This window comes from Maylandia zebra, linkage group LG7 (assembly GCF_041146795.1).
Source record: "Maylandia zebra isolate NMK-2024a linkage group LG7, Mzebra_GT3a, whole genome shotgun sequence".
In the NCBI taxonomy this organism is placed as follows: Eukaryota; Metazoa; Chordata; class Actinopteri; order Cichliformes; family Cichlidae; genus Maylandia; species Maylandia zebra.
The window spans coordinates 66518372-66540409 of NC_135173.1; the positions used below are offsets into that span (position 1 = coordinate 66518372).

The 22038-nt window shown below is 43.2% G+C and overlaps 2 protein-coding genes across 4 annotated transcripts in view; one reads left to right on the plus strand and one right to left on the minus strand.

Moving 5' to 3' along the window:
* cmip (c-Maf inducing protein) overlaps positions 1–11932 on the plus strand; it is a 45976-nt gene extending 34044 nt beyond the window's left edge. For all 3 annotated transcript variants that reach the window (XM_004573887.5, XM_004573889.4, XM_076886944.1), the window contains 10 exons: positions 2884–2910; positions 3004–3052; positions 3142–3249; positions 3346–3462; positions 4492–4632; positions 5987–6034; positions 6126–6272; positions 6376–6481; positions 6573–6643; positions 7906–11932. In XM_004573887.5, coding sequence (XP_004573944.1) covers positions 2884–2910; positions 3004–3052; positions 3142–3249; positions 3346–3462; positions 4492–4632; positions 5987–6034; positions 6126–6272; positions 6376–6481; positions 6573–6643; positions 7906–7959 — 868 coding nt within the window. In that variant the 3' untranslated portion in view covers positions 7960–11932. The remainder of the gene's footprint in view (positions 1–2883; positions 2911–3003; positions 3053–3141; positions 3250–3345; positions 3463–4491; positions 4633–5986; positions 6035–6125; positions 6273–6375; positions 6482–6572; positions 6644–7905) is intronic.
* Positions 11933–12820: 888 nt separating this feature from the next.
* Positions 12821–22038, minus strand: part of plcg2 (phospholipase C, gamma 2) — a 47525-nt gene continuing 38307 nt past the window's right edge. The window contains exons 26-33 of the mRNA XM_004573890.3: positions 21764–21866; positions 19206–19409; positions 15890–16029; positions 15642–15750; positions 14992–15156; positions 14144–14232; positions 13895–14058; positions 12821–13487 (exon numbers count right to left, since the gene is read on the minus strand). Coding sequence (XP_004573947.1) covers positions 13445–13487; positions 13895–14058; positions 14144–14232; positions 14992–15156; positions 15642–15750; positions 15890–16029; positions 19206–19409; positions 21764–21866 — 1017 coding nt within the window. The 3' untranslated portion in view covers positions 12821–13444. The remainder of the gene's footprint in view (positions 13488–13894; positions 14059–14143; positions 14233–14991; positions 15157–15641; positions 15751–15889; positions 16030–19205; positions 19410–21763; positions 21867–22038) is intronic.

Here is a 22038-nt window from a genome sequence, read left to right on the forward strand (position 1 = left end):
TATCATTTATGTTATTAATGATGAAAGACCAAAAAGCACCTTGTGTTCATTGAGGCCACTGAACCTGCGGTCCCCAACCTTATTTGTGCCACGGATAAATACAACAAAATAAAACGATACGACCGAGACAAACTGTGGGATTTTGTAAATATAATAATAAAAGTGAATTCACTGTGTAATTGTGTAACTTTATTAGCAGCGTCCTCCTGAAAATGCGCCAACGACATTCAGAGTAACATCCTCCTCTCTGGTCGCTATGGTAACGCGTAAATATTTCTTTCAAAATAAGACGCGCAGCTACAACAGGGGAAAGAGCCAGGCAAAGCGAGTTAACGATAAAAACGCTGAAAACCATAAATTTCACACCGGAGCCTCAACTCTCGCGGCCCGGTACCAAACGACTCATAGACCGGCCCGGGCAGTGGCCCGGGGGTTGGGGACCGCTGCACTACACAGGGCACTGGGGACTGCTCCAAACAGCAGAGAATTTGGGGTTCCTGCTGTGGGAACGTCAATTAAAACCAAACGTGTGCCTCTGGGGCTGAACAGTGAAGCTGTGCGGAAGCCCAACAAAAACTGCAGTTCCTGTTGTGGCCACTTGAGCCTGGTTCCAAAAACAAGCCAGTCCCCACAGACGCGCTGTCGCTGTCTCTCAGGGTGTGCACATATTTCTGATGAGGACCCGTGGGGGTGTCACTGCTGACGTGGTGAGGTACATTACCGTGCTTCCCAAAGGATCGCAGACTAGGGTGGGGGGCGGATTCCTACCCCCAGCGAGCCCGCTGTTGTTAGGCATAAGTAGCCCAGAGCTGTCTTTGTAATTGGCTGCCTGATCCCGAGCTTCATTAATGGCAACTAGACAACAAGTTGTTGTTTCGTTAACTGGGGAACCCACCTGCGCCACTGTTACCTGGCTGATGTCTTCAGGCGTCATTAGGAAAAGCAACAATATTCCCCAGAACCCTTTAGCTTTGGACAGAGTGAGTCATCTCGTACAAAGTGAGAAGCATATGCATGCAGAGGACTAATTAACACATGACAAGTTGTTATTCACACGTTAATGATTCCATAATTATCATCCCATACTACATGAATAATGCCACGAACAAAGAGGGTTTTTTAATAGCTATATGAAGTCTTTTTAAATAATACTTTTAAATGATATTTGAACTGCTTCACTGTGGGATCTTCTTGCTGTGTTTTCAGTCGTGCTCCCACCGTTTCAAAACGTCTGGAAACACCGCGGTCTGCCAGCCAAAGCTTCTGTGATAGACAAACGAAGCAACGGAAGCTGTTTGGTTAACCGGTGACGCTTCTTTCCACTCGACACTTTTCAGTGACCAGCATCGAAATTCTTTACTGCTAGCCAAAACATGTTTTGTGAGGTCACAGCAACCTTTATCTTTGACCGCCAAGATCTAATCGTTCATCCTTGAGCCAAGTGAATGTTTGTGGCAGTCTGGCAGTCACAGACATGACTTAGATGAGAACGAAACGTTCTCTGTGAAATCTGTTGAATAAGGTGGAAACGGGATGTTTTATGCTGTAAAAACTAACAAATATGTAAACACGAGCTTTCGGTGCATTCCATGTTATTGTGCACCAGCTAATTATAGTCATGGCTATAAGAAAAGACTGTCGGTTGTAAGGATTTATGTATCAGGACATCAGATGCACTTGATTAAGGCTCCATTAAAGCAGAGGCATCGGCAGTTTGCAGTTCTGGAGCAGTCAGGTGTGTGTTAACGTAACGCCAAGGAAGAAAGACATCATCTTAGAGGAGCAACAGTTGCTGTGCATCAATCTCAGAAAGGTTATAAGGCCGTTTCCAAACAATCTGTAATCCATTGTTGTACAGTGAGAAAGATTCATGACAAAAAATCCAAGGCAATCTTCAAAGGCTTAGATAAAAGGTTAAAATACAGTTAATTGAATAAGTCGGGCTTCTTTGGAAGGCCTGCAGGAGAACGCCTCTTCTCTCTGAAGAACATGGCAGCATAGCTCAGGCTTGCAAAGCTACATTGCAGAAAATGATTACATTACTACATTACTAAAGCATTTGAATTAGATTTTGTTTAATACATGCTGGCACAGTGTAACATGTCAGGTTTTCTTGGATGTACTTTCCTAATTTTAAGACCCGTTAAGGATTAGATCATTTATTAAGTGTCGATATGTAAAAATCTTCCAATAGAAAGTTTGTGCTTTCTTTTTACTGTGCTTGTATATTTACAGTGACGCACTGATGAGCACCAACATGGTTTTTCCTAGAAAAATGGCCCTCCGTGTCTTCCCTGTACTTTCCACCCATGGTTGCATTGTTATGACAACAGTGGGGGGGACGTTCAGTAGCATTGCTCCATCTTTTACAGATGGTCTCTGGTTGTCATTGGCTCCTCACAAGAATCTGATCCACTCTGCAGATCAGAACCTGTGGCATATTTTTATAGAGGAAACGAGTGCGAAGTACACACAGAGTCAAGTAATTCATTCATGACTTTCTGTGCAGTTGTGCATTGTAACAAAAATGCACAGTTGTCCCAGAATCCCTGGATTCATCTCCCAGCTCACCAGGGTGTCTCGGCACGCCATTTGGGAATCACTGATAACAAACAGTTCATAGAAGTCATGCGTACAAGTGCAGGGAAAGTCCTAATGAGCTCTGCACTCCCTCTGCATGTGGACCGTATCCACCAACACAAAGTAACACCATGCCTCTGTGTCAGCAGCTTTACATCACCGTTAGAGAAAGCGCAGACGTGATGTCAGCTTCCAGAAAGGCACGGATGTGCCATAAAGATCAGCTCTGAGTCACGCTGCATGTAAAAATGCGTTCCTGTATTTAAGGCTGTAACACCTCACATATCTCTGTCTTCTCTGCAGGGCTCTTGCACATGCCAAATTCACAAAGTAAGTAACCGAGACGTGCTCCTGATAAATGAGGTGAACTCGAGCTTTCAAACAAACTGACCTTTGTGTCTTGATATTTCTGTCTCTAAACAGGGAGCTGAAATATGTCATTCAGAGGTTTGCAGAGGACCCTCGGCAGGAGGTGTGTGTGTGTGTGTGTGTGTGTGTGTTCAGGTTGATCTCTGCTTTAAGCCTAAGAAAGGAGAGTCACCCTGTATGTGTGCTTTCCAGGTCCACTCCTGCCTGCTCAGCGTGCGTTCAGGGAAAGATGGCTGGTTCCAGCTCTACAGTCCAGGAGGCGTGGCCTGTGATGACGACGGAGAGCTCTTTGCCAGTATGGTGAGTGTATGAACACACATGCACACACGTAAGCATCGACACAGTCATGCTGAACTGTAACGTGACCCACCTCCTGCTCTTCCTTCTATCCTCCAGGTTCATATCCTGATGGGCTCCTGCTATAAGACCAAGAAGTTCCTCCTCTCTCTGGCTGAAAATAAGCTGGGCCCCTGCATGCTGCTGGCCCTCCGTGGAAACCAAACCATGGTGGAGGTGGATGATCTTTCTACCTTATAACCATGAATTATGTCCTGCTCTCCTAAATATATACACATTTTGCAGTTGTGTGTCTTTTTGTGGATTCTTTGGGTCACTGTGGGGTGTTTCTACACTGCTCCGTGGTTGTTTTTATTCTAACCTTTTTGGTCTTATCGCATCACATCTCTGTAATTTATCACTTTCTGGTTGTACGTTTTCACATTTTGGTCATCCTGCTCATGTGGTGGACACTTTTGACCACATTTCTGAGGCCATTTTTTATCTCTTTGTTTTTGTTTGTGGTCATTTAGTGTCACCGCAGTAGTTTGTGTACAGATTTTATTTTAGTCTTTATCACTTTATAGATTTTCTGCATCACATTTGGTTTGTTGCTCCTCAGCCTCACTTTCCGGTCGTTTCCTCACTCTAGTAACTTTTTTTTTGGCCACACTGTGGCCATATCTGTCTCACTTTTAAGTCACTTTACCTCTTTATGTGGATGTTTCCAGTCTCGTTTTAATCATTTCTTCTTTTAAAATTAGTATTTATTGCTATATTGTCTTGTTTTTGTTCATTTCTCCACATCTCGCTTTCTGATCATTTCATTATTTTGGACATTTTGACTCTTTGCGGTTGTTTTGCATGGCATTTTGGTCATTTTATTCTCACCTTAGTCTCTGTTTAGTCCACCCATGTGCAGTTTGGGAGTTTATTATTACTATCTGGCATGGCTGTAGCTCAGGAGGTAGTTTAGGTCATTGACTAATTGGTGGTTCGATCACTGGCTGCTCCAGTCCGCATGCCAAAGTATCCTTGGACAACATGCTGGATGCCAAGCTGCTCTAAAAGGATTAATTGGAGGGTGAATGTGAGTCTTAGACATAGAAAAAAGTACTTGTGTGAATTTGTGAATGAGTCAGGTTGAGGTGATTAAGAGTAGAAAATCCATTTACCAACACTGGGCTGCACTACGTGTTGGTTTCATCGCATGTTCTGGTGTTTCAGTATATCAGCAGCTTTAACTTGTGCATGACATGTTTCCAGATCCTGTGTCTGATGCTGGAGTACAACATCATTGAAAATAAAGACACCCAGCTGCAGATCATCTCCACCCTGGAGAGCACCCAGGTGGGGCTCCGCATGTACGAGCAGCTCTGCGACCGACAGAGAGAGCTCAAAGAGCTGGTGAGTTCCAACTCCACCTCTCACTCCCATTATTTAGTAGGAGCGCCGAGGCCTGCAGCCGCTGCTGCCGGCGCACTGCTGCGGCGCACGGAAAAATAAAGTCACCAGCTTCTCATTACTGCAAATTCATGTGTCGTCAGTAACGCATGTGACCTGGCTGTAGATAATTGTCAGTCTGCAATTCTAACACACTGGTGATGGTTGTTGACAGTCTGAGAGGTCATGCACACATTAGGGACAAAAGGAAGACATAAGGTGCATTTACACGCATCCACATGTTAAATATTATGTGTATGAACACGTTTGGATATAAAATCCTGCCGTTTACTCTAAAAATCTTTGGAGGTTGTAGTTTTTTCCTTCCTTCAGAGCAGCAGCAGAGACGGGTGATGGAGAACCTGATGATAATAATAATGATAGCTAGAATCTGCAGAAAATACATGCATGTGAAACTGCCAGTGTGCTTACAATGTATGGTTGTCACACACTTTTCAAATTCACAGTAAAGTTTAGACTCTTGTACTCTTCTCCAATTATAAAAGTTTGTGTTTTTTAGTATATATTTGATATGAATGTCACTACATTTCCTGAGACGATTTACACAACGCACATTTTATATTTAAAAATCTGAAAAAGACGGCATGTTATGGAAGCAAAGCAGTCTAAATCTGTAAAATTAACAACTTTATATTAAAAAAAGCGTCTGCTTGTTACTGCTGCCATAGTTGTTAAAATAAGCGATAAAACAACACATTTATCTAATATTTGCTTAACATACGTCATTTACGCCGATATGTAGACTCCATTTATTTGCAATTCAAATAAACATGTCTCTATTCCATAACTTATCTCGCCTCCTATTTAAAAGGCCTTCCCAGTAACCAGCTGTTTTCTTTATCACACCAATACAGCGGTACACTGTTATCTCTCAATAAACTCGAAATGCAGTGTTACATAATTGAATAAAATGGATGTAAGGAGAGTTTGTGAGTGAAGGAGAGAGAATAGAGCTAAAACAAAATGCCGTTTAAGATTAAAACGTAATAATCTGTCTCCCAATTGATGACGCAGAACTGAATTTCATCAGCAGGTCATTACTGTGCAGGCCAAAATCTTGCCCCAGAAACACCACGTTTATGTTTTGTAGGAGAATAAGTTTTTATCAGTGGTTCTAACTGAAGCAGGATGGGAAGCATTTTTAAAGCATCTTATTACTGAAATTAAACACGAGGTGATCATAGACGTGCCTCAGTGGGAAACGCCTGCAGCTGCTCACACGTGCCATCTACTGTTAGCAACGATTCCTGCAAGGCCTCAAGCTCAGACGCCATCTTTCTTTCTATTTTCTCCTCAGCAAAGAAAAGGAGGCCCTACCCGGCTGACTCTGCCCTCCAAGTCCACGGTGAGATCACACTGCTGACACAGACACCGTCTTAGAAAAGAAGCAAAACTCTTGATTTGACTCTTACAATAACCTGTCATCACCTCTCTAGGATGCGGACCTGGCCCGCCTGCTCAGTTCAGGTTCTTTTGGGAACTTGGAGAACCTGAGCCTGGCTTTCACCAATGTCACCAGTGCCTGTGCTGAGCAGCTCATCAAGCTGCCTTCACTCAAACAGCTCAACCTCTGGTCCACACAGGTAAACGGACCCAACACAAACAGCTGCACAAGGAAATCATGACTGTCTATGAGTCTACAGATGCCTAACAGCTGCTCTTTCCTTGCTTTGTTCCATGCTTCAGTTTGGGGATGCAGGACTGAGGTTGTTATCCGAGCATCTGGCCTGCCTTCAGGTTCTGAACCTGTGTGAGACTCCCGTCACTGATGCTGGTCTCCTGGCGCTCAGTTGTAAGACATCTTGCATAGGAAGCATTTTTATGACACGGTGAATGTCCTTGATAGTGTGTGTGTCAACTCTAAGTGCAAATGTCTGTTTCAGCCATGAAGAGTCTGTGCAGTCTGAACATGAACAGCACCAAGCTCACAGCAGACACATACGAGGACCTCAAGGTAATTCAGTCAGTGTTAAAGGTTCTTTAAAGGTTCCTGCTGTTCTGTTTCTGTGTGGCACCTAATGCTAAATGAATGGAAAAAAGCACGCCTCGGGACCTTTATCGCTTTGAAGAGAGGTCTTATATCTGATGTCTACACAGATAAATTTTGAATGGACTGATAGATGCATATATATATTTTTTGTATTAATACAGTGAAAATAAATGGTTTTGACAAAGCCACCAACACCTGACCCCATGATGGCTAAACTGTGCTTAACTGACAGCTAAAGTCAATTTGATCATTTAACATTAAGCTGCACAATCCCTCGAGGCGGTCGAGGCAGTATCGTCACATAATAAAACTGAATCTGAGGAATATTTTGATTTTGATTCTTGGCTGAGCTTTTTAACCAGCTGCTTAAAGCTCTGCTTTTCCACTATGTAACTGCACCAGAAATTTCCATCCACTGTTTATTCTTCCTCTCACATGGAGTGCAGCTAGCGAGCAATAACAATGCTCGGAGGGGTCATTTGTTTACTTTTGGGCAGCACATCAGCAGCTGCTAGCATCTCCTCCTTGTGTGCCTTCATAGCCTGGCTGTACTCAGCAGTGTGTTTTTGTCACCAGTGGTGAAACGAGTTGTTTTCACCTTTTAGTAGGAACAGTTTTCTTGCCAGTGATTGTGATGCCGTGAAGGGTGTTTAGGTAGCTTAGTGTTTACGTGGCTCTCGCTCTTAGACATGTCTGGGCTTGCGTTGTTGTTGTGCATGCTAAGGAGCTTAAACACAGCTTTGTCGATGTTGCTGGCTCACCTTTATCACTGGGACTAATGCTAAAATATTGACAAACAGTAGTTGTTAAAATAGTTGGTGTACTACTTCCTGTTTCCGTGTTTCACAGCTCTCTGAGCTCAGCTGCACTTATCGCCATTAAAGACTGCTCTCTGCTGGTGTTTTTCATGCAACACATCAGTGCATCTGCATCAGTTGTTTGGTGCTTTAGTTAGTTATTGTATGCCCTCCACTGAATCTTTAAGCACAGTTATGAATGAAATCCCTCCCTGAGCCTGGTTCTGCTGGAGGTTTCTTCCTGTTAAAAGGGAGTTTTTCCTTCCCACTGTTGTCAAGTGCTTGCTCATAGGAGGGTTGTTTGATTGTTGGGATTTTTTCTTTATTATTGGGCCTTTATCTTATAATTTAAAGCGCCTGTTTGAATTTGTTGCTGTTTAAATAAAACTGATCTCAACTGAAGTGTATATTGTTTGTGTTCCTCTCCAGGCCAAACTGCCTAACCTGAAGGATGTTGATGTTCGGTACACTGAAGCATGGTGATCGGCCAAGCTTTCAGCAGCCCCTTTACATGCCGAGACACACACAAGCACGATCACACACAAACTCACACATTACATCGACGCCATCATTACACCAGGAACCCTAACATCACCCGGCCTGAGGATCACCCCGTCTGATTAGACGCTTGCTATGAGGAGGAGCCGTCACCAGTTTCATCACCGATCCCACAAAGTGACACCGTCACCGGGAAGGAACTTTGTGAAACTCATCGCTCCTCTTACCTCGAAGGCCCTTGTTGTTTTTTTGTTTTTTTACAAACGACATCAGAGAACGAGAGGACCCGATGTACTGAAATACTGGAACCCTGCTCTCTCTGTCCTTACCCTTTGCCTCGTCCTTTCATACGTAGTCTCTCAGTTTTCATAATCACTCTTGTTTTTTTCCCTCTCTGCGTGTGCACCTCATAATGAAATCCAGAATCGAGGAAGGCTCCACCTCCCCGGAGCCTCTCGCTGGCGTTTGCCCCTCATGGAACGAAGGCCGGACGCAGCAGCTCGCCTTCCAGTTCGTCTTTGATCCGATCCACGATGTAGCTCTCCCGACGGACGCGGTCAACTGTTATCGAGTCCTCGCTCTCTCTTTGCTGTCAGTTTTCGGGATCAAATTCCGGCCTTTTCCAATCTTTCACTGGGAAAATGAGGTGCTACCTCAGAGAAAAGAAGACTGTGCCTACTCCTCATGTACAACTCGCGAAAAGGAGAAAAAGAAAACAAAAACGGTTTTTATCAACTTGAATTAACATATTTTTCCAGACATCTGTGCTTTCATATATTGTGTCTTTCTATAGAAAACATAAGGAGATGCCCACCTCCCTCCCCATCACCTCCCCAACGATGACATTTTGGGAGCTTTGCAGGAATGTCAAGGGTGATGGCAATATTTGGTCCTTTTTAAATTGCCTTCAGTGTACGTGCTGAAGCTCTCCTGTTTCTATTTAATAGGACAGTTGTGTAGCAGTAGCTGGGTGGTCTGGGACTGACTGATATTTATAAGTTGTCTTTAAAACCTCTGACACATTGTCTTTCCTGGATTTCGTTGGGAGGTATCAAAGTACACAGCTTTTTGGGGTTTTTTGCATCGCATTATCCAAGAAGCCCTCGCAGGTCGCCGCCGCACATGGACGTCCATGTACCAAAGCCGCGGTGGCAAACTTCAGAGTGGACTTCTGAAATCGGACCTGTTTGAACCAGACCCATCACCAGCTGAGAGTTGTATATTTTCATATCCCCCTCTCGTTTTTGGTCCCCGCCGTGCAGGTGCTTTGGGATGCTTTTGAAGCAAAGAACTCGCCAAACGTCTTTCCTCTGCTTTGTTTTTTTTGAGGCAAACCTGAGCGTGGTGTCGCCCCCCTGATGCCGTTTGCCTCTCCGACCCCCTGTCCTGAGCGGAGGAGTCGCAGTGCCTCTAGCGGATGAGTCACTTGTCTTTTTACCTGTCCCACGACCTGTTTTGAATCACTCTGCTGTATTTATATTACGCCATATCACGTGGATGACATTTTTAGGCTAATTCTTATCAGAGGATGGGACAAAATTCTTGTACATATTCGATCACAATAAGGGACGAGTAATCGGGGAGGGTGGGGCACCTTCTATTTGCCTGTGTACATTCCCTCAAAGTGTTGCCTGTTTGTTGTGGCAGCGTTTCATACGATGTGGTAACTGCCCTGACACACTGCAAGTCTGTCAGGATCTATTCTCCCCGTGTGCGCGTGGTTTGGGCGGATTTGTCTTGGAAACTCAAGGCAAGCGCAACTGCATCCATCCATTTTATTTATTCGTGTCGACCTGGGCAACGCTCCAGATGCTTGTTGAATCAGAGGACAGGACGCCGTCCGCTACGAAGCGCTTTGTTTCCTATTTATTGGGTGCCACGACAGGTTTCTGTTTGGCCTGTAGGTGCGGTTTGTGTACGGCCATCTTCGGGTCTAGCTTTAGGACATCGTGCTCTTTTTCATATCCTGTATGATGTACATATGAGTGTATATAGTCGTCTCCTTCCTTTCTCTCTTTGAACCATTTTTGAATCCTCGCCCTTCTTCATCTCCTCTCTGTTTTTCTCTCAGCCTCCTTTTCTTCGGCAGGCTGTTGTTGCCTTCATCTTAATGTGTGTGGTTGTTTTTGTTTTGTTTTTCTTCTTTTCACACAAAGTGCTCTGTAATCTAAAAAAACTGTTTTCAATGTGTGTTATATTTTATGTTTCTCTCATTCGATCACTTTAATCAAACATTTGTTTCCGGTGTTTTTGTTGTTTAAGGTTTTTTGCACGTAAATGTTGCCGCGTCATCGAATATGTTTTTTCGTTATTTTGTAATTTTTGTTTTGTAAAAATACCATAAAGGGTTTGATCACTATCTCACCAGGCTGAGGACTGAAATGGAGAGATCCCATCCGGCTGTTTTGTGATTGGTCGTAGCCAGGATCTACCCACGAGCCTGCTGTTTGAGGCAGTTAAAGCTTTATTCATGTTGATTTTCTAAAACAGCCAATGACACTTGGCGCCTTTGGACTGAAGCCGAGATTTAATCATTTAAACGATGGCCATTTTTTATATCACGAGTCGTATCGTATGAGGATCACGCTGACTGTGGTCATATTAAATAAAGTTGGAGATTCCACACATCAGCGACCCGATGATTCAGTCTGATTTTACTGCAGTTGTTTTTATCCCCGATGGTTTTGAAGGATGAACGGTTTGACTCTATTTTAAGAGTGACATGAAGAATCCTGATACCAATATCACGTTTATCTGGTTGACGTGAAGCCACAGCCATCGGCTGCTTAGCTCAGCGTATCAGGAGAAATGGTTACCTTGACTTTATCGAAAGGTAAAATAGTCCTTCCAGTACAGAGTTTCAGATAATGAGGTATGTGCGAGTAATCCACGAGTTTCTTTTTTCTGGTCTAGGGTCTTTATGATGTCATGCTGGAGGAGGGAGGAGCTAAAACAGACTAGAAGGGTTTTCTCGCACTGCTTCCAAGGCACACAAAGGACGGGGGAAGAAGTCTAAATGGATCAGAACTCCAGCTACGCTATTATTTTAAACATCCTTGTTGCTAGACCAGTGTGCTTGTGGCCTTTATGGGGGTTTTTACAGGGTGTATGACTAATGCCATTAAAATAAGAAAGCAGAAAAACAAACATCACCTGGTGGTCTCCAGGTTGTGATGCAGCTTTTAGGCTACAAGCAACCTGCAACACAACACTGAGCTTCAGTGCAGCGTAGCATCGTTTTCCTCCAGAGACTGTACTAGTAGGGAAACTGGCTGAGGTAACGAGCTTGGCTGTAGCTTCACCCTTAATCCCAGAGGTAATTCATCAAACTTGGCATGAAAGCAGATGAGCCCATTTCCCACAGTGGGCTGTTTTGGGCCACGCTGACTTGTCCAAACTGTGAGCCTGGGGTCCAGCATGTTGAGATGATTATGTTTCTCTCTCTCTTTTTTTTTTTTTAAGTGTTACTATAGAACGTGCTGGTTGAAAAGTACCGTCTCTCCTGTTCGGCCATGTCTCCTGTTTCCTGTGGAGCTCACTGAGCTTTCCTCCCCGTTCATCTGTCACCTTTTTTAAATAAGAAAAACATTTTTTTGTAAAGTTTCTACCACACCTGCGTCATGTACAGCTGTGCTCGAGTCTTAACCATTGTTATGGAAGGAACAGGGTCAGACAAACCTGACAGACTGAAAAAATGCAACTACTTCAACTTTATTTCCCATTCCTTGTAGTAAAATCATTTTGTTGGCAGCTGGAAAAGGGGCGCCCATCATGTTTCTCTCTCTTTTTCAGTCTTTCGGTCGCATTGATCTGCTTCTCCTGCCGAGTTATTATTATTATTGCTGCTGCTGCTGCTCTGTGGCTGTTGTAATAAAAATACAAAAGATCTTCAACAGGAAAATAACAACTATGATGTGAAATAATTTCAATCAAAAATAAATTGTCTGTGAATATGTTATCAACCGGGTGTGTTTTTTCTTTTCTTCATGTTATTATATCAGTGTAATGGGGGAAAAACATGAAGCTTTAGCTGTTAGTGAGAAAACAGAAGAAACACAAATGGTTTTGCAGGTGGACACGTTTCCCTCATCTTTTTGGACAGTTTCTTCTCATTTAGCTGGAGTCAGAGTCACTGCTGCTTGCATGAGATGATACCTGGACGCCACAGGTTTGCCAGAAGGCCATTTATTCTTCTCTGGTATATCTCTTCAGCCTTTTTCTCAGCGCTTGCAGCCTTTGTTTGGTAGCATCTAGAGCCTGTGTTATGGACAGCTTGCTGTACCTCATTTTGACACCCTTCTGCAACTCGCATCAACATCTTTCCAGCCTTTGTCTTCCTCTGCTTGCATCCTTGATCTTATACCCAAGTGGTTGTAGAGCAGTAGTGGTTTCAGTGATGCTGGTAGTGGAGATGGAGCACAGGGCAGTGTTGCAAACATCTCCTGTGTTGAGACGAGCTGGGGACTCGTTCTCTGTCTCGAGTCCAGCCACACGCTTCATGCTCAGTAGATGCATCTGTCATTGGTTTAGCTGCACTGCTCTTGTCTACCAGGGTTACAGGCTCATTACTTCCATATTTCTCCATGCTGTACTTCAGCCTATGAGTCTTCAGAGAAGCTGGAGATCCACAGGCTGAAGTATATTCCTTTATGGAATATGTTTTGTTAAAAATTGTAAGTGAGCAAACTTACAGGTAATTATTTCCCCAGTGTTTGATGGAGGACTTGCTCTTTTGTTCGAGGCCTCTCTACGCTCCTCACTTCAAGCGTTTGGCCTACTGCTGTCCCTGCAGCCTACTTTAAAATGCGGTGGAGCAGAAAACAATGCAATAAATACAGATAAAGAATGTCGTTCACCAAGCATACTTTATTGACTCGATTCATGAGGAAGTCAGAGGAATTCTGGGACAGCTATAACCACAATCTGCCTTCATATTAAATAGAGGAAACACTCACTGCATGAGATTACAGATCGGATTTCCATATCAAACAAACATTGAAGAAAAACGTCACACTGGTGAAACTGCACAGCAAAAAAACACAAAAAAACCACATTCAAAATGACTAAAATGAATTAAACACAAGCTCCCTGGCAGCAGAACAGCCACTGCAGTGAAATCGTCATTATTTCAGACTCCGCTCTTTAATGAAAAATAAATACCATCAGTGTAACACGATGCAGTTTGATAACAGACTGAATGCAAACATATCAAGCACAACGCTGGCTACTTGGACCGTTGTAACGGCCTCTTACATTTCCTCCAGCAATTCCATATTTCAAAAACTCCAAAACGTTAGGAACAATTTTTTTCCAATCTTAAATAAATAGAAAACCATTCGGGATACTGGAATGTTGCCATCTTCGGTGGAAAGATGGCAAAAAAAAAAGCTCTTCCAGATCACAGCTCCCATAGCAAACATTGATACTAGATTTGAAGCCTGCTGCTCACACAGGTTAGACAAATGAGTCCTCAGGAGTAAAATTTACTGTTGTTTATCTTCTTTTCTTTTGACCTGGAGAGAAAGACGGACAGATTGAGAGCAGAGAGTAACAAGTATCACAAATTAGTTGTCATATATTACAGTATATGTACATATTGCAGTATGCACCATGAAATGCAAATTAGATAATCCACCAGAAAGCTGTTTTATGGATGGAATTTCCTAATCAGTTTATTCTGAGCTCGCCACTGAAATTTGGAAGCTGTGGCAGCCTAAGGACCTCAACTGAAGTGAAGCAGGCCATCCGCTGACGGCAATGAAATTAGTCTGATAGATAGGCGGGATGTTAGCGGCAGCAAAATCAACCAAAATATCACTAAGCTTGGCAAAAGACCCGAAGACGACAGCAGCGGACGAACGGGGTCCTTTCCGTGAATAGACTGTCGCTGCTAGAGTATTCCTGCACTTTTCAGACTTACCTTGGATTTTCACCAGTGCTGCCCTTCCTCATGAGGTTGTTGGTGGGCTGAGCCAGGGAGGATCGCTGAAGGTTGCTGTGTGTGTCGTACAGGAAGGGTTCGCCCAGCTCTGCCTGCTTCTTCTTCAGCTGGCTGGAAGACGAGTACAGCTCCTCCTCCGCTTTCTGAACGATACGTGCCGAGTCAGCAGATCACAGAAATCCCGCCACAGTGACATAAACGTCGATGCGCTCCTGGTGCGTTACTCACCCCGGCCTGCTGCACACTGATGTAGACCAGAAGAGAAGCTAGCTCCAAGTCTTCACTGTAGCCGTTCTTCAGAGGGACAGAGCGGTAACCTGTGGAAGCAAACCCAAAACAGTTCATTTCCTTCATTTATTCACATCACCTTGATTTGTGTTATAACCTGATTCATTCGTGTTCATTTCGACTTTTAAAATCACTTCTAAAAATTACATTTTTTTTAATCTTAAGCAGTAACGATGGACCTAGTTTAGTTTTTACAGAAATACAAAAAAACCGTTGTTTTCAACGTGACTGTGTGAGTTGTGTTCCCTCTAAACTTAAAAAGTCTTAAAATGAGTCACAACCTAATTTCACTTCCAAATGAGGTCACTTCAGTGTGTGGTGTCAGTCTTTTGTGGAATTTCAAAATACTAAAGCCTGCTAAAATTAGATATTAAAGCTGCGTCACACTCAGAGTGGAAACTCCCCGATTACCAAGAATCTAAAAGTTTACATTAAAGTTTGGCCAGGATACAAGAGACATGAGCTAGCCACTGTCTAACATTACTTAAATATCAAATGATTCAGGATTGTTTCACCTCTTTCATTATTTATAATTTGAGACGTGGAGTGTCTCTTCTTATTAAAATATGAGCCCCATACAAAAAGTTAATACAGCAAAAGCGAGCACACCTGTGAGAAAACTGGTGAACAAGGAAATTAACTTGAGCTCCACATGATATAGTTCTCAGGTGAAAGTATTCTCAGTGTGCATTAAATCTTGCTTCTAAGTAACATTCAGTTCATGCAATAATGCTAACGAGCACTACCTGAGAGTGACGGTAACAGAAGCTGCGTGTATGAATTCCCACCTGAGCGAAGGCCTTTCACAGGAAACGTGGCCTGAGCTAGAAAGTTGGGGTCTGAGAACATGTCCTCCTCGTTGACGATGAAGCGCAGGAAGGTGAGTTCAGGCTCATACACACTCAAGATTATGCGCTCTGAGCCTTTCCACACTGGGTTCAGACCATTGTCACCTGCAGGGGGCAGAAACGAGCAAAGCTTTAACCTGTGAAGCCTCAAGTCCCCATTAAATTAAAAGTCCCCAGAACCTCAAGCTGAAAAGAATAAAAGTTCCCGCAGAATTGCAGCTAAGGCCGAAGCTGCTCGAGCTCTGACTATTTTAAGGTTTTTCATTATTATTATTATATTTTGTGATGGACGACTTCTCCCGGGTCGTCCCGCCTTTTGCCCTGTGAGAGGTGGGACAGGCTCCAGCCCCCCACGTCCCACAATTTTTCCACTGTGAGATCGAAAGCCCCACAAAGACGAGGCAAATCTCAGTGTTGATATAGATACACAACAAACACAACCTTATTACAATTTTACCATCGATCTTCTTTCAAATCTCTAATTCCTGCAGAAAGCGTTGAAACAACGAACACAAGCTACATTTTTAATAGTTAGAGAAAAACTAGATGAAACAGAGGAAAATAGAAAGGTTGCTGGAGAATCTCCTTACGATAGACGATGGTCTTGTACTTCTCCTCTGTGTGCCCGCACAGCTCGATCTCCACAAATGGACTGGCGATGCTGCGGCCTGGCTTCGGAAGGTGCCTGGCACCAATCACCTGCAAGGGACGAACACAACTGCTCTTATTCTCTGCACACAATCAGGCCCAAAGTGCATTTTTGTACATAAGTGGACCCTGAACGTGACTCATAATCATGACAGAGGCACAGAGAGTGTGTGTGCGTGTGGCGGCACACCTTGACCACAATTTTGTATTTGACTTCCTTCTTGTCCTGATGAGGGTCGTAGCTATCCATACGCATGAACTCCGGCTGCAGCACGTAGCCCGTTTGTCCGTTCAGACTGAAGAGGGCGTTGTTCAGCTGCATGTATTTATCTGGGTGGACACAAGAACCTGAATAACTTCACAGTGTCACTTCTCCTTCAGGCAAATCCTGATAATTTTCTAACAGGTAGACTCGATAGTGTAACCTGTGTTATTTTTTCAGCTGGAGTAGACAGATATCCCCCAAAGACATGACAGACAACATAAAGAGGGCAGTTTGAGTTTAGCTTTAGTGCAGAGTGATGCACTGGCAACCCATCAGCATATCTTTAAATATCAGGACATAATAAAATGACCTGGTCCTCAGTAGGCCTTAAAATGAGGTAAATGTAACTTTAAATGAATCCCAACACGTGACACGTTGCACTGTGCCATTATTTATTGAACAAAAACTAAGACAAGGTGCTGACGTAACGTGTGAAAAACGTTGAACTCCTTGAACGCCTTTCATGTATTCTGGAGTCAGATGTGAGCCCATCAGTCCCACAGCCCGACTGAGATGCTGTGGACAAACGAACTGAAGCAACACTGTAATGAAGAGCAGGCCAACATGTTTGTTAACCTCACACAGAGAACAGGTATTTGAAAGACTGCACAGGCTACAGAACCATGGGGTGGACGCACTGCTTCTGCATGTTGGTTTAGCCCTAGTTAACTAAATAATGACACAGCGTCAGGTGTTGTTGTTCATCTCAGCTCATACGAACCCAAATGTACGACCTGCTAAAGACTAGATTTTTTTTAAACTTTGTCCTGACACTTAAATTCTTAGTAATGTACAGATAGTGTATTTTCTCTTTACCGTGACTGTAACTAAGCTCAAAAGACAAAGACATAGTGTCTCTAAACACATAATATATGGGTTTATAAAGCTATTCATAGCCAAAATACTACATATAAGTGGAGTAATATACTGAAATAAGCTTTCAGATACTACAAATAGAAGATTTCTTGTATTAATGGGATGTTAAAACCCGGGAGAGCAGCCAAATAGCTTTTAGCTAGGCTTTAGCTTCAGCCAAGTGGAAGCTAAATTGGCTAGTCATTCATATGTAAATTGGGTTGTTACCTGGGAATTCTGGAGGGAGGGGAGTGGGGGTGTGTGATTGAGGGGGTGGGGGAGCTGCTAAAAGCTGTGCACTTCCTTTTGTGTTTCATCTTGATGCATTCTCAATCATCCAGGGAAATAAATCTCCAAAAGTCACCAACTTGGAGTGTTTCAGTTTGCCATCTTAGGGAGAAATCAACACACATGGGTGTAGGTCCTTTGTTGCTGAGATTTATTGATGAAAACAGTACAAAAAAACCAACCATTTGTACACATATTTACAAATAATAATAAAAAGTGAGTGAGTACATTTCAACATTATACCAGTGGTCTGATTGATGCCACAATGGAGCAAATCGAGCAAAGACTGATAAGTTCGCTGCAATTTCCAGTGTGTGGGGATCATTGGTCACCAACTGCATCACGTGCTACAACCCTGGTCTACATATCACCGTTGATGAACAGCTTTTCCCATCAAAGACTCGGTGCTGTTTCCTGCAGTATATTGCAAGTAAACCGGACAAGTTTGGGATCAAGTTTTGGGTGGCTTGCGACCTAAAAATCCAAGTACATTTGCAATGTCTTCCCATATCTTGGCAAGGACCCCAATCGTCCCACTGGGGAGAGACTTTCTGAAAATGTAGTAATGAGGCTGATGGAACCATTCCTAGACAAGGGCAGAAATGTTACCACGGACAATTTCTTCACATCGCTTTCACTTGCGCAAAAACTTCTTGGACGGAAAACCACCATCCTCGGCACAGTCAACAGGATTCGCAGGGAAATTCCTCAATCCACTAGACAGACAGATCGCAATGAATTCACCACTCAGGTATGTTGCAGGTCTTTTGTGGTTCTATGTTTATGTGTTTCATTGTGTGTAAAAGGGCTATGGAAATAACAATTTATCTTATTTCTTAGGTGTTTTCAACCTCTGCTGCCACGCTGACGGCGTATGTGGCCAAACGGAAGAAGACAGTCTATATTCTTAGCAGCATGCACGGCGTGGTTCAGACTGATAACACTACCAAAAGGAAGCCAAACACTGTCACCCTTTACAACAAAACAAAGTGTGGCGTGGATGTGATGGACCAGATGGTTCGGGAGTACACTGTCCGCAAAGGAACACGGCGCTGGCCAGTCGCCGTGTTTTATAACATGATTGACATGGCAGCACTGAATGCACATGTGCTGTATCAAGCATGCACCGGGACGAAGGAAAGACGGGTGGACTTCCTGGTGGCGCTTGCAAGAGAGTTGGCTCGCTCTCATGTAGCTGCGAAGAAGGCAAGAAAAGAACAGTTGCTTCACACCTAACCCTGGAAAAAGAGCCACGTGTCAGGTCAAACACAACTGCAAGAACAATCATGCCACTGTGCGATGTGTTCACTGCAACAGATACACATGTGGTAAATGCAGACTACAGATACCATGGCAGTGCCAGGATTGTGAGTGATTGCTGAAAATGTTGAAATGTACTCACTCACTTTTTATTATTATTTGTAAATATGTGTGCAAATGGTTGGTTTTTTGTACTGTTTTTATCAATAAATCTCAGCAACAAAGGACATACACCCATGTGTGTTGATTTCTCCCTAAGACGGCAAACTGAAACACTCCAAGTTGGTGACTTTTGGAGATTTATTTCCCTGGATGATTGAGAATGCATCAAGATGAAACACAAAAGGAAGTTCACAGCTTTTAGCAGCTCCCCCACGCCCTCAATCACACACCCCCACTCCCCTCCCTCCAGAATTCCCAGATAACGACCTAATTTACATATGAATGACTAGCCAATTTAGCTTCCACTTGGCTGAAGCTAAAGCCTAGCTAAAAGCCTACCAGCCATTTGGCTGCTCTCGGGTTTTATAGGTAGAAAGGTAGAAGCCTGGGGGATGCTAGTGTTAAATCCTCTATTATTTCCCATTTTCACACTTTTATTTCCTCAGACTTATTTATTTCTGCATTTTCATGTCCTTTCAATGTGCCGATCCTCGTGTTGCTCAACCTACAGGCGGAGGTTTATTCTAAATTTATAATTATATTCTGTCACAAATATTTTAGCGTGTTTTTGTACTTTGCTTCACTTGAATGTTTTCTTGTCATAAGAAGATAAATATAAAGCCCTCAAAACTGTCTCCTTTGTCCTCTGCTGTGTGATAAATGAGCACTGCTGTACCTGCTGTTTGGAAGTTGAGAGCCACCATGTGACAGCCGAGGGCCCACATCGGGTAAGGGTCGTAGTTTGAGGACTCGACGCGCTGGCCTTTCGGGTAGATACGACTCAGAGCTTTGCGGTTGTACTGCAGGAAGTCTTTGGTGCGGCTCTTCCCTGGAAGCTTGTTCTCCACGAAGGAGCGGACCTCCTTGTAGCTGTAACTGTCTGCAGAGCAGGAGAGAGGGGAGGAGTTCAGTGGTTCAGCCACCTCACCTTCGCTGCTTGCTAAGAGAGGGAGCTGACATTTAGTTAAAGTGAGCTAAACAAATTAACTGGATTTATTTCAGAGGGATGGTTGTTTGGGGACTAGACTGTGAACGGATGCATGTCTAAACTGCATCTAAACCCCACCCTCTCACACATTTTCACTCAGACAGTCAGAAATATTATAATTCTGATCATTTATCAGCACAAATCCATATTTTTAGATCTTTGTATAAAAACAAAGCTGACAGTTGTGAGACTTTATCAGAGGTGGAAGCATCACAGCAGACGCTTTTCTGTGGAAGTAACTGAGAATAAAACAAAAACATGAAGCAGATTTTCCTGTTCTGGCTTTTTATAGCAGATAACCTTAAATATTCTGCAGTAGATCAAAAACAGAAGAAAACCATGAATCAACATATGAACATTACCTGATGCTGCTGAAGTGAAGCAGAGCAAAGTTACAGAGGTTTTATTAGAGACACGGCTGAGAGCAGTTTGGCATCATTTGTAAAAGTTTACATTTCTGGTCTTGAAGTACACAGAGACAGAAAGAGCTGCACAGGAAGTGTGATTTTATCGTGGTGGAAGCAAAAGTGCCAAAGTAAGAAGGACTAAATGATGTTGTTTATCAAACGAGAAGCATAGTTTTGATCTTCTTTTGCTGCTGGTTCAGTCAATTTTGATCAGAGAGTGACAAAAACCGCAACTGCACACTTTGTGTTTGCACAGTCTCAAGAACATCGGGCGAGTTAGTCCGCTGCCATATAAAAACTGTAATGGCCCTCGATTACTTGTCGATGTGCAATGCTGCTGAATAAGAGGAGCCAGAGAGCTGTCTCAGGCTGCTGTGTTATAATTCACTGTTCGGTGACTTTATTGATCCATTAAAGGTTTTAACTTAACCCAAAACACAGCAGCAAACATTTTCTCTCACTATTGATGTTGATCGGCTCCATAGGAATAAAATTTAACTGAATTTATCTGAACTGGATGTCATGCTCAACAAAAATGAGCAACAAGCACAGAACATTGAAGCTGGTCCATCAGATACAAATCCTGCTCACAGCAGCACATCTTACTGTTTTCCTTTCAGTAACCACACTCCACATGATAAGTGGTGGTCATCAAACGATGATTGTGGGTTTTGGGGCTCTAACCATGAGTGGCCGTGGCGTTGTTTCATGTGACTGTGCCCACTTCAAATCGGTCTTTTCCTGTTTTTGAAAGTAACACATTTAAAAATGAACCTAAATAGTATCAAATAAATGCTACACACAAGCTTCTTGTAAAACGAGTTTCAGGTACAACGCGATTAAATAAAGGTTTATAGACGCTTTCAGATTTAACCGCGTTTTTTCCCTTCAGATGCTTATTTGGTTTAGAAGCTGATATTGCAGATCTGTTATTTGGAAATGTCACCGAGTCATTCTGAACCTACAGAAATCAATTGTGGTGCGAATGTAGTTTTAGCATCTATTTCCAGATTGAGACAGTGCATCACAGGAAACCGTCTGTCTTTAGATCTTTCCTCTTGGTCACATCCTGTTTGTACAACAACCTGTGGCTGAACACGACGAGTTTCCTCAGCTCAAATAATTCCTCGGCTAGAAGGACTCATTTAAATCAATGTTAGAAACTGTGTAGTTACAGGAGTCACGGACGTGCATTTCAGGATGGGACCAGCTCTTGAGTAAAAGCATCTAAACGCTTTTGTGACTGCAATTATATTTTTAAAATTGTGTCATTGAAAGGAAGTTTAGACGCCAACTAACATAAAAAATAACATCTAAAAGTCAGAAATGAAGAAGAAGGTATCTGCTTATTCATTGAGACACCACAGAGACTGCACCTATAAAAGGTAAAAATGATACCTGATTGAAATTTGGCAGCTGGCCCCGTAAAGGTCACCTCCCTCTGTTTGCCGTGTGTGGCCTACATAACAGGCCCAGCACACCAAACACAGTAACCCCGATTAGCAGCGGTCAGGCACTTTTACAGTTATGAGCACCCTGTGGCACACCAAAGTCAAGTATTTGACTTTGGTGTGCCACAGGGTGTGTGGTTTTATTTTACACTTTGTACAATAACTACGTTGCTTTTATAACTGGAGGTCTGGAGAAAAGCGATTCAAACACAAAGCTTGAATTCATCTTACTGTGACATGGAGTTACAAAGGTAACACCGCATTCACCAATGATTTCGATTCTTAACCTCAGATTAAATAAGTGAGGCAAGGTTTCATTTTAAAGCAGCGTGCAAAAGCTTCAAGCGCAGCCTGTCTGCATTAGACATGTGAGTTGACACGTATTTACCAAAGCGGTCCTTCTCTTTGCTGCGTGGCTGACAGTAGACCACCACCTCCGACATCTCCGTGGCGACCACTGCCTTCTTCTCCACTTCCACCTGTTGTTTCATCTGATATCGAACAGAAAAACAAGTCACTTCCTGTTTGCACTGTAAGGTGGACAGACCACCTATGAATATAGACGCCGATGTGGTTTTGCATCTTGCACTTTGCTTCGGTCAATACACAACCTTCCCGTAAGCTCACACAGATGATGCTCTTTTACATCATTTCTTTGCAGTT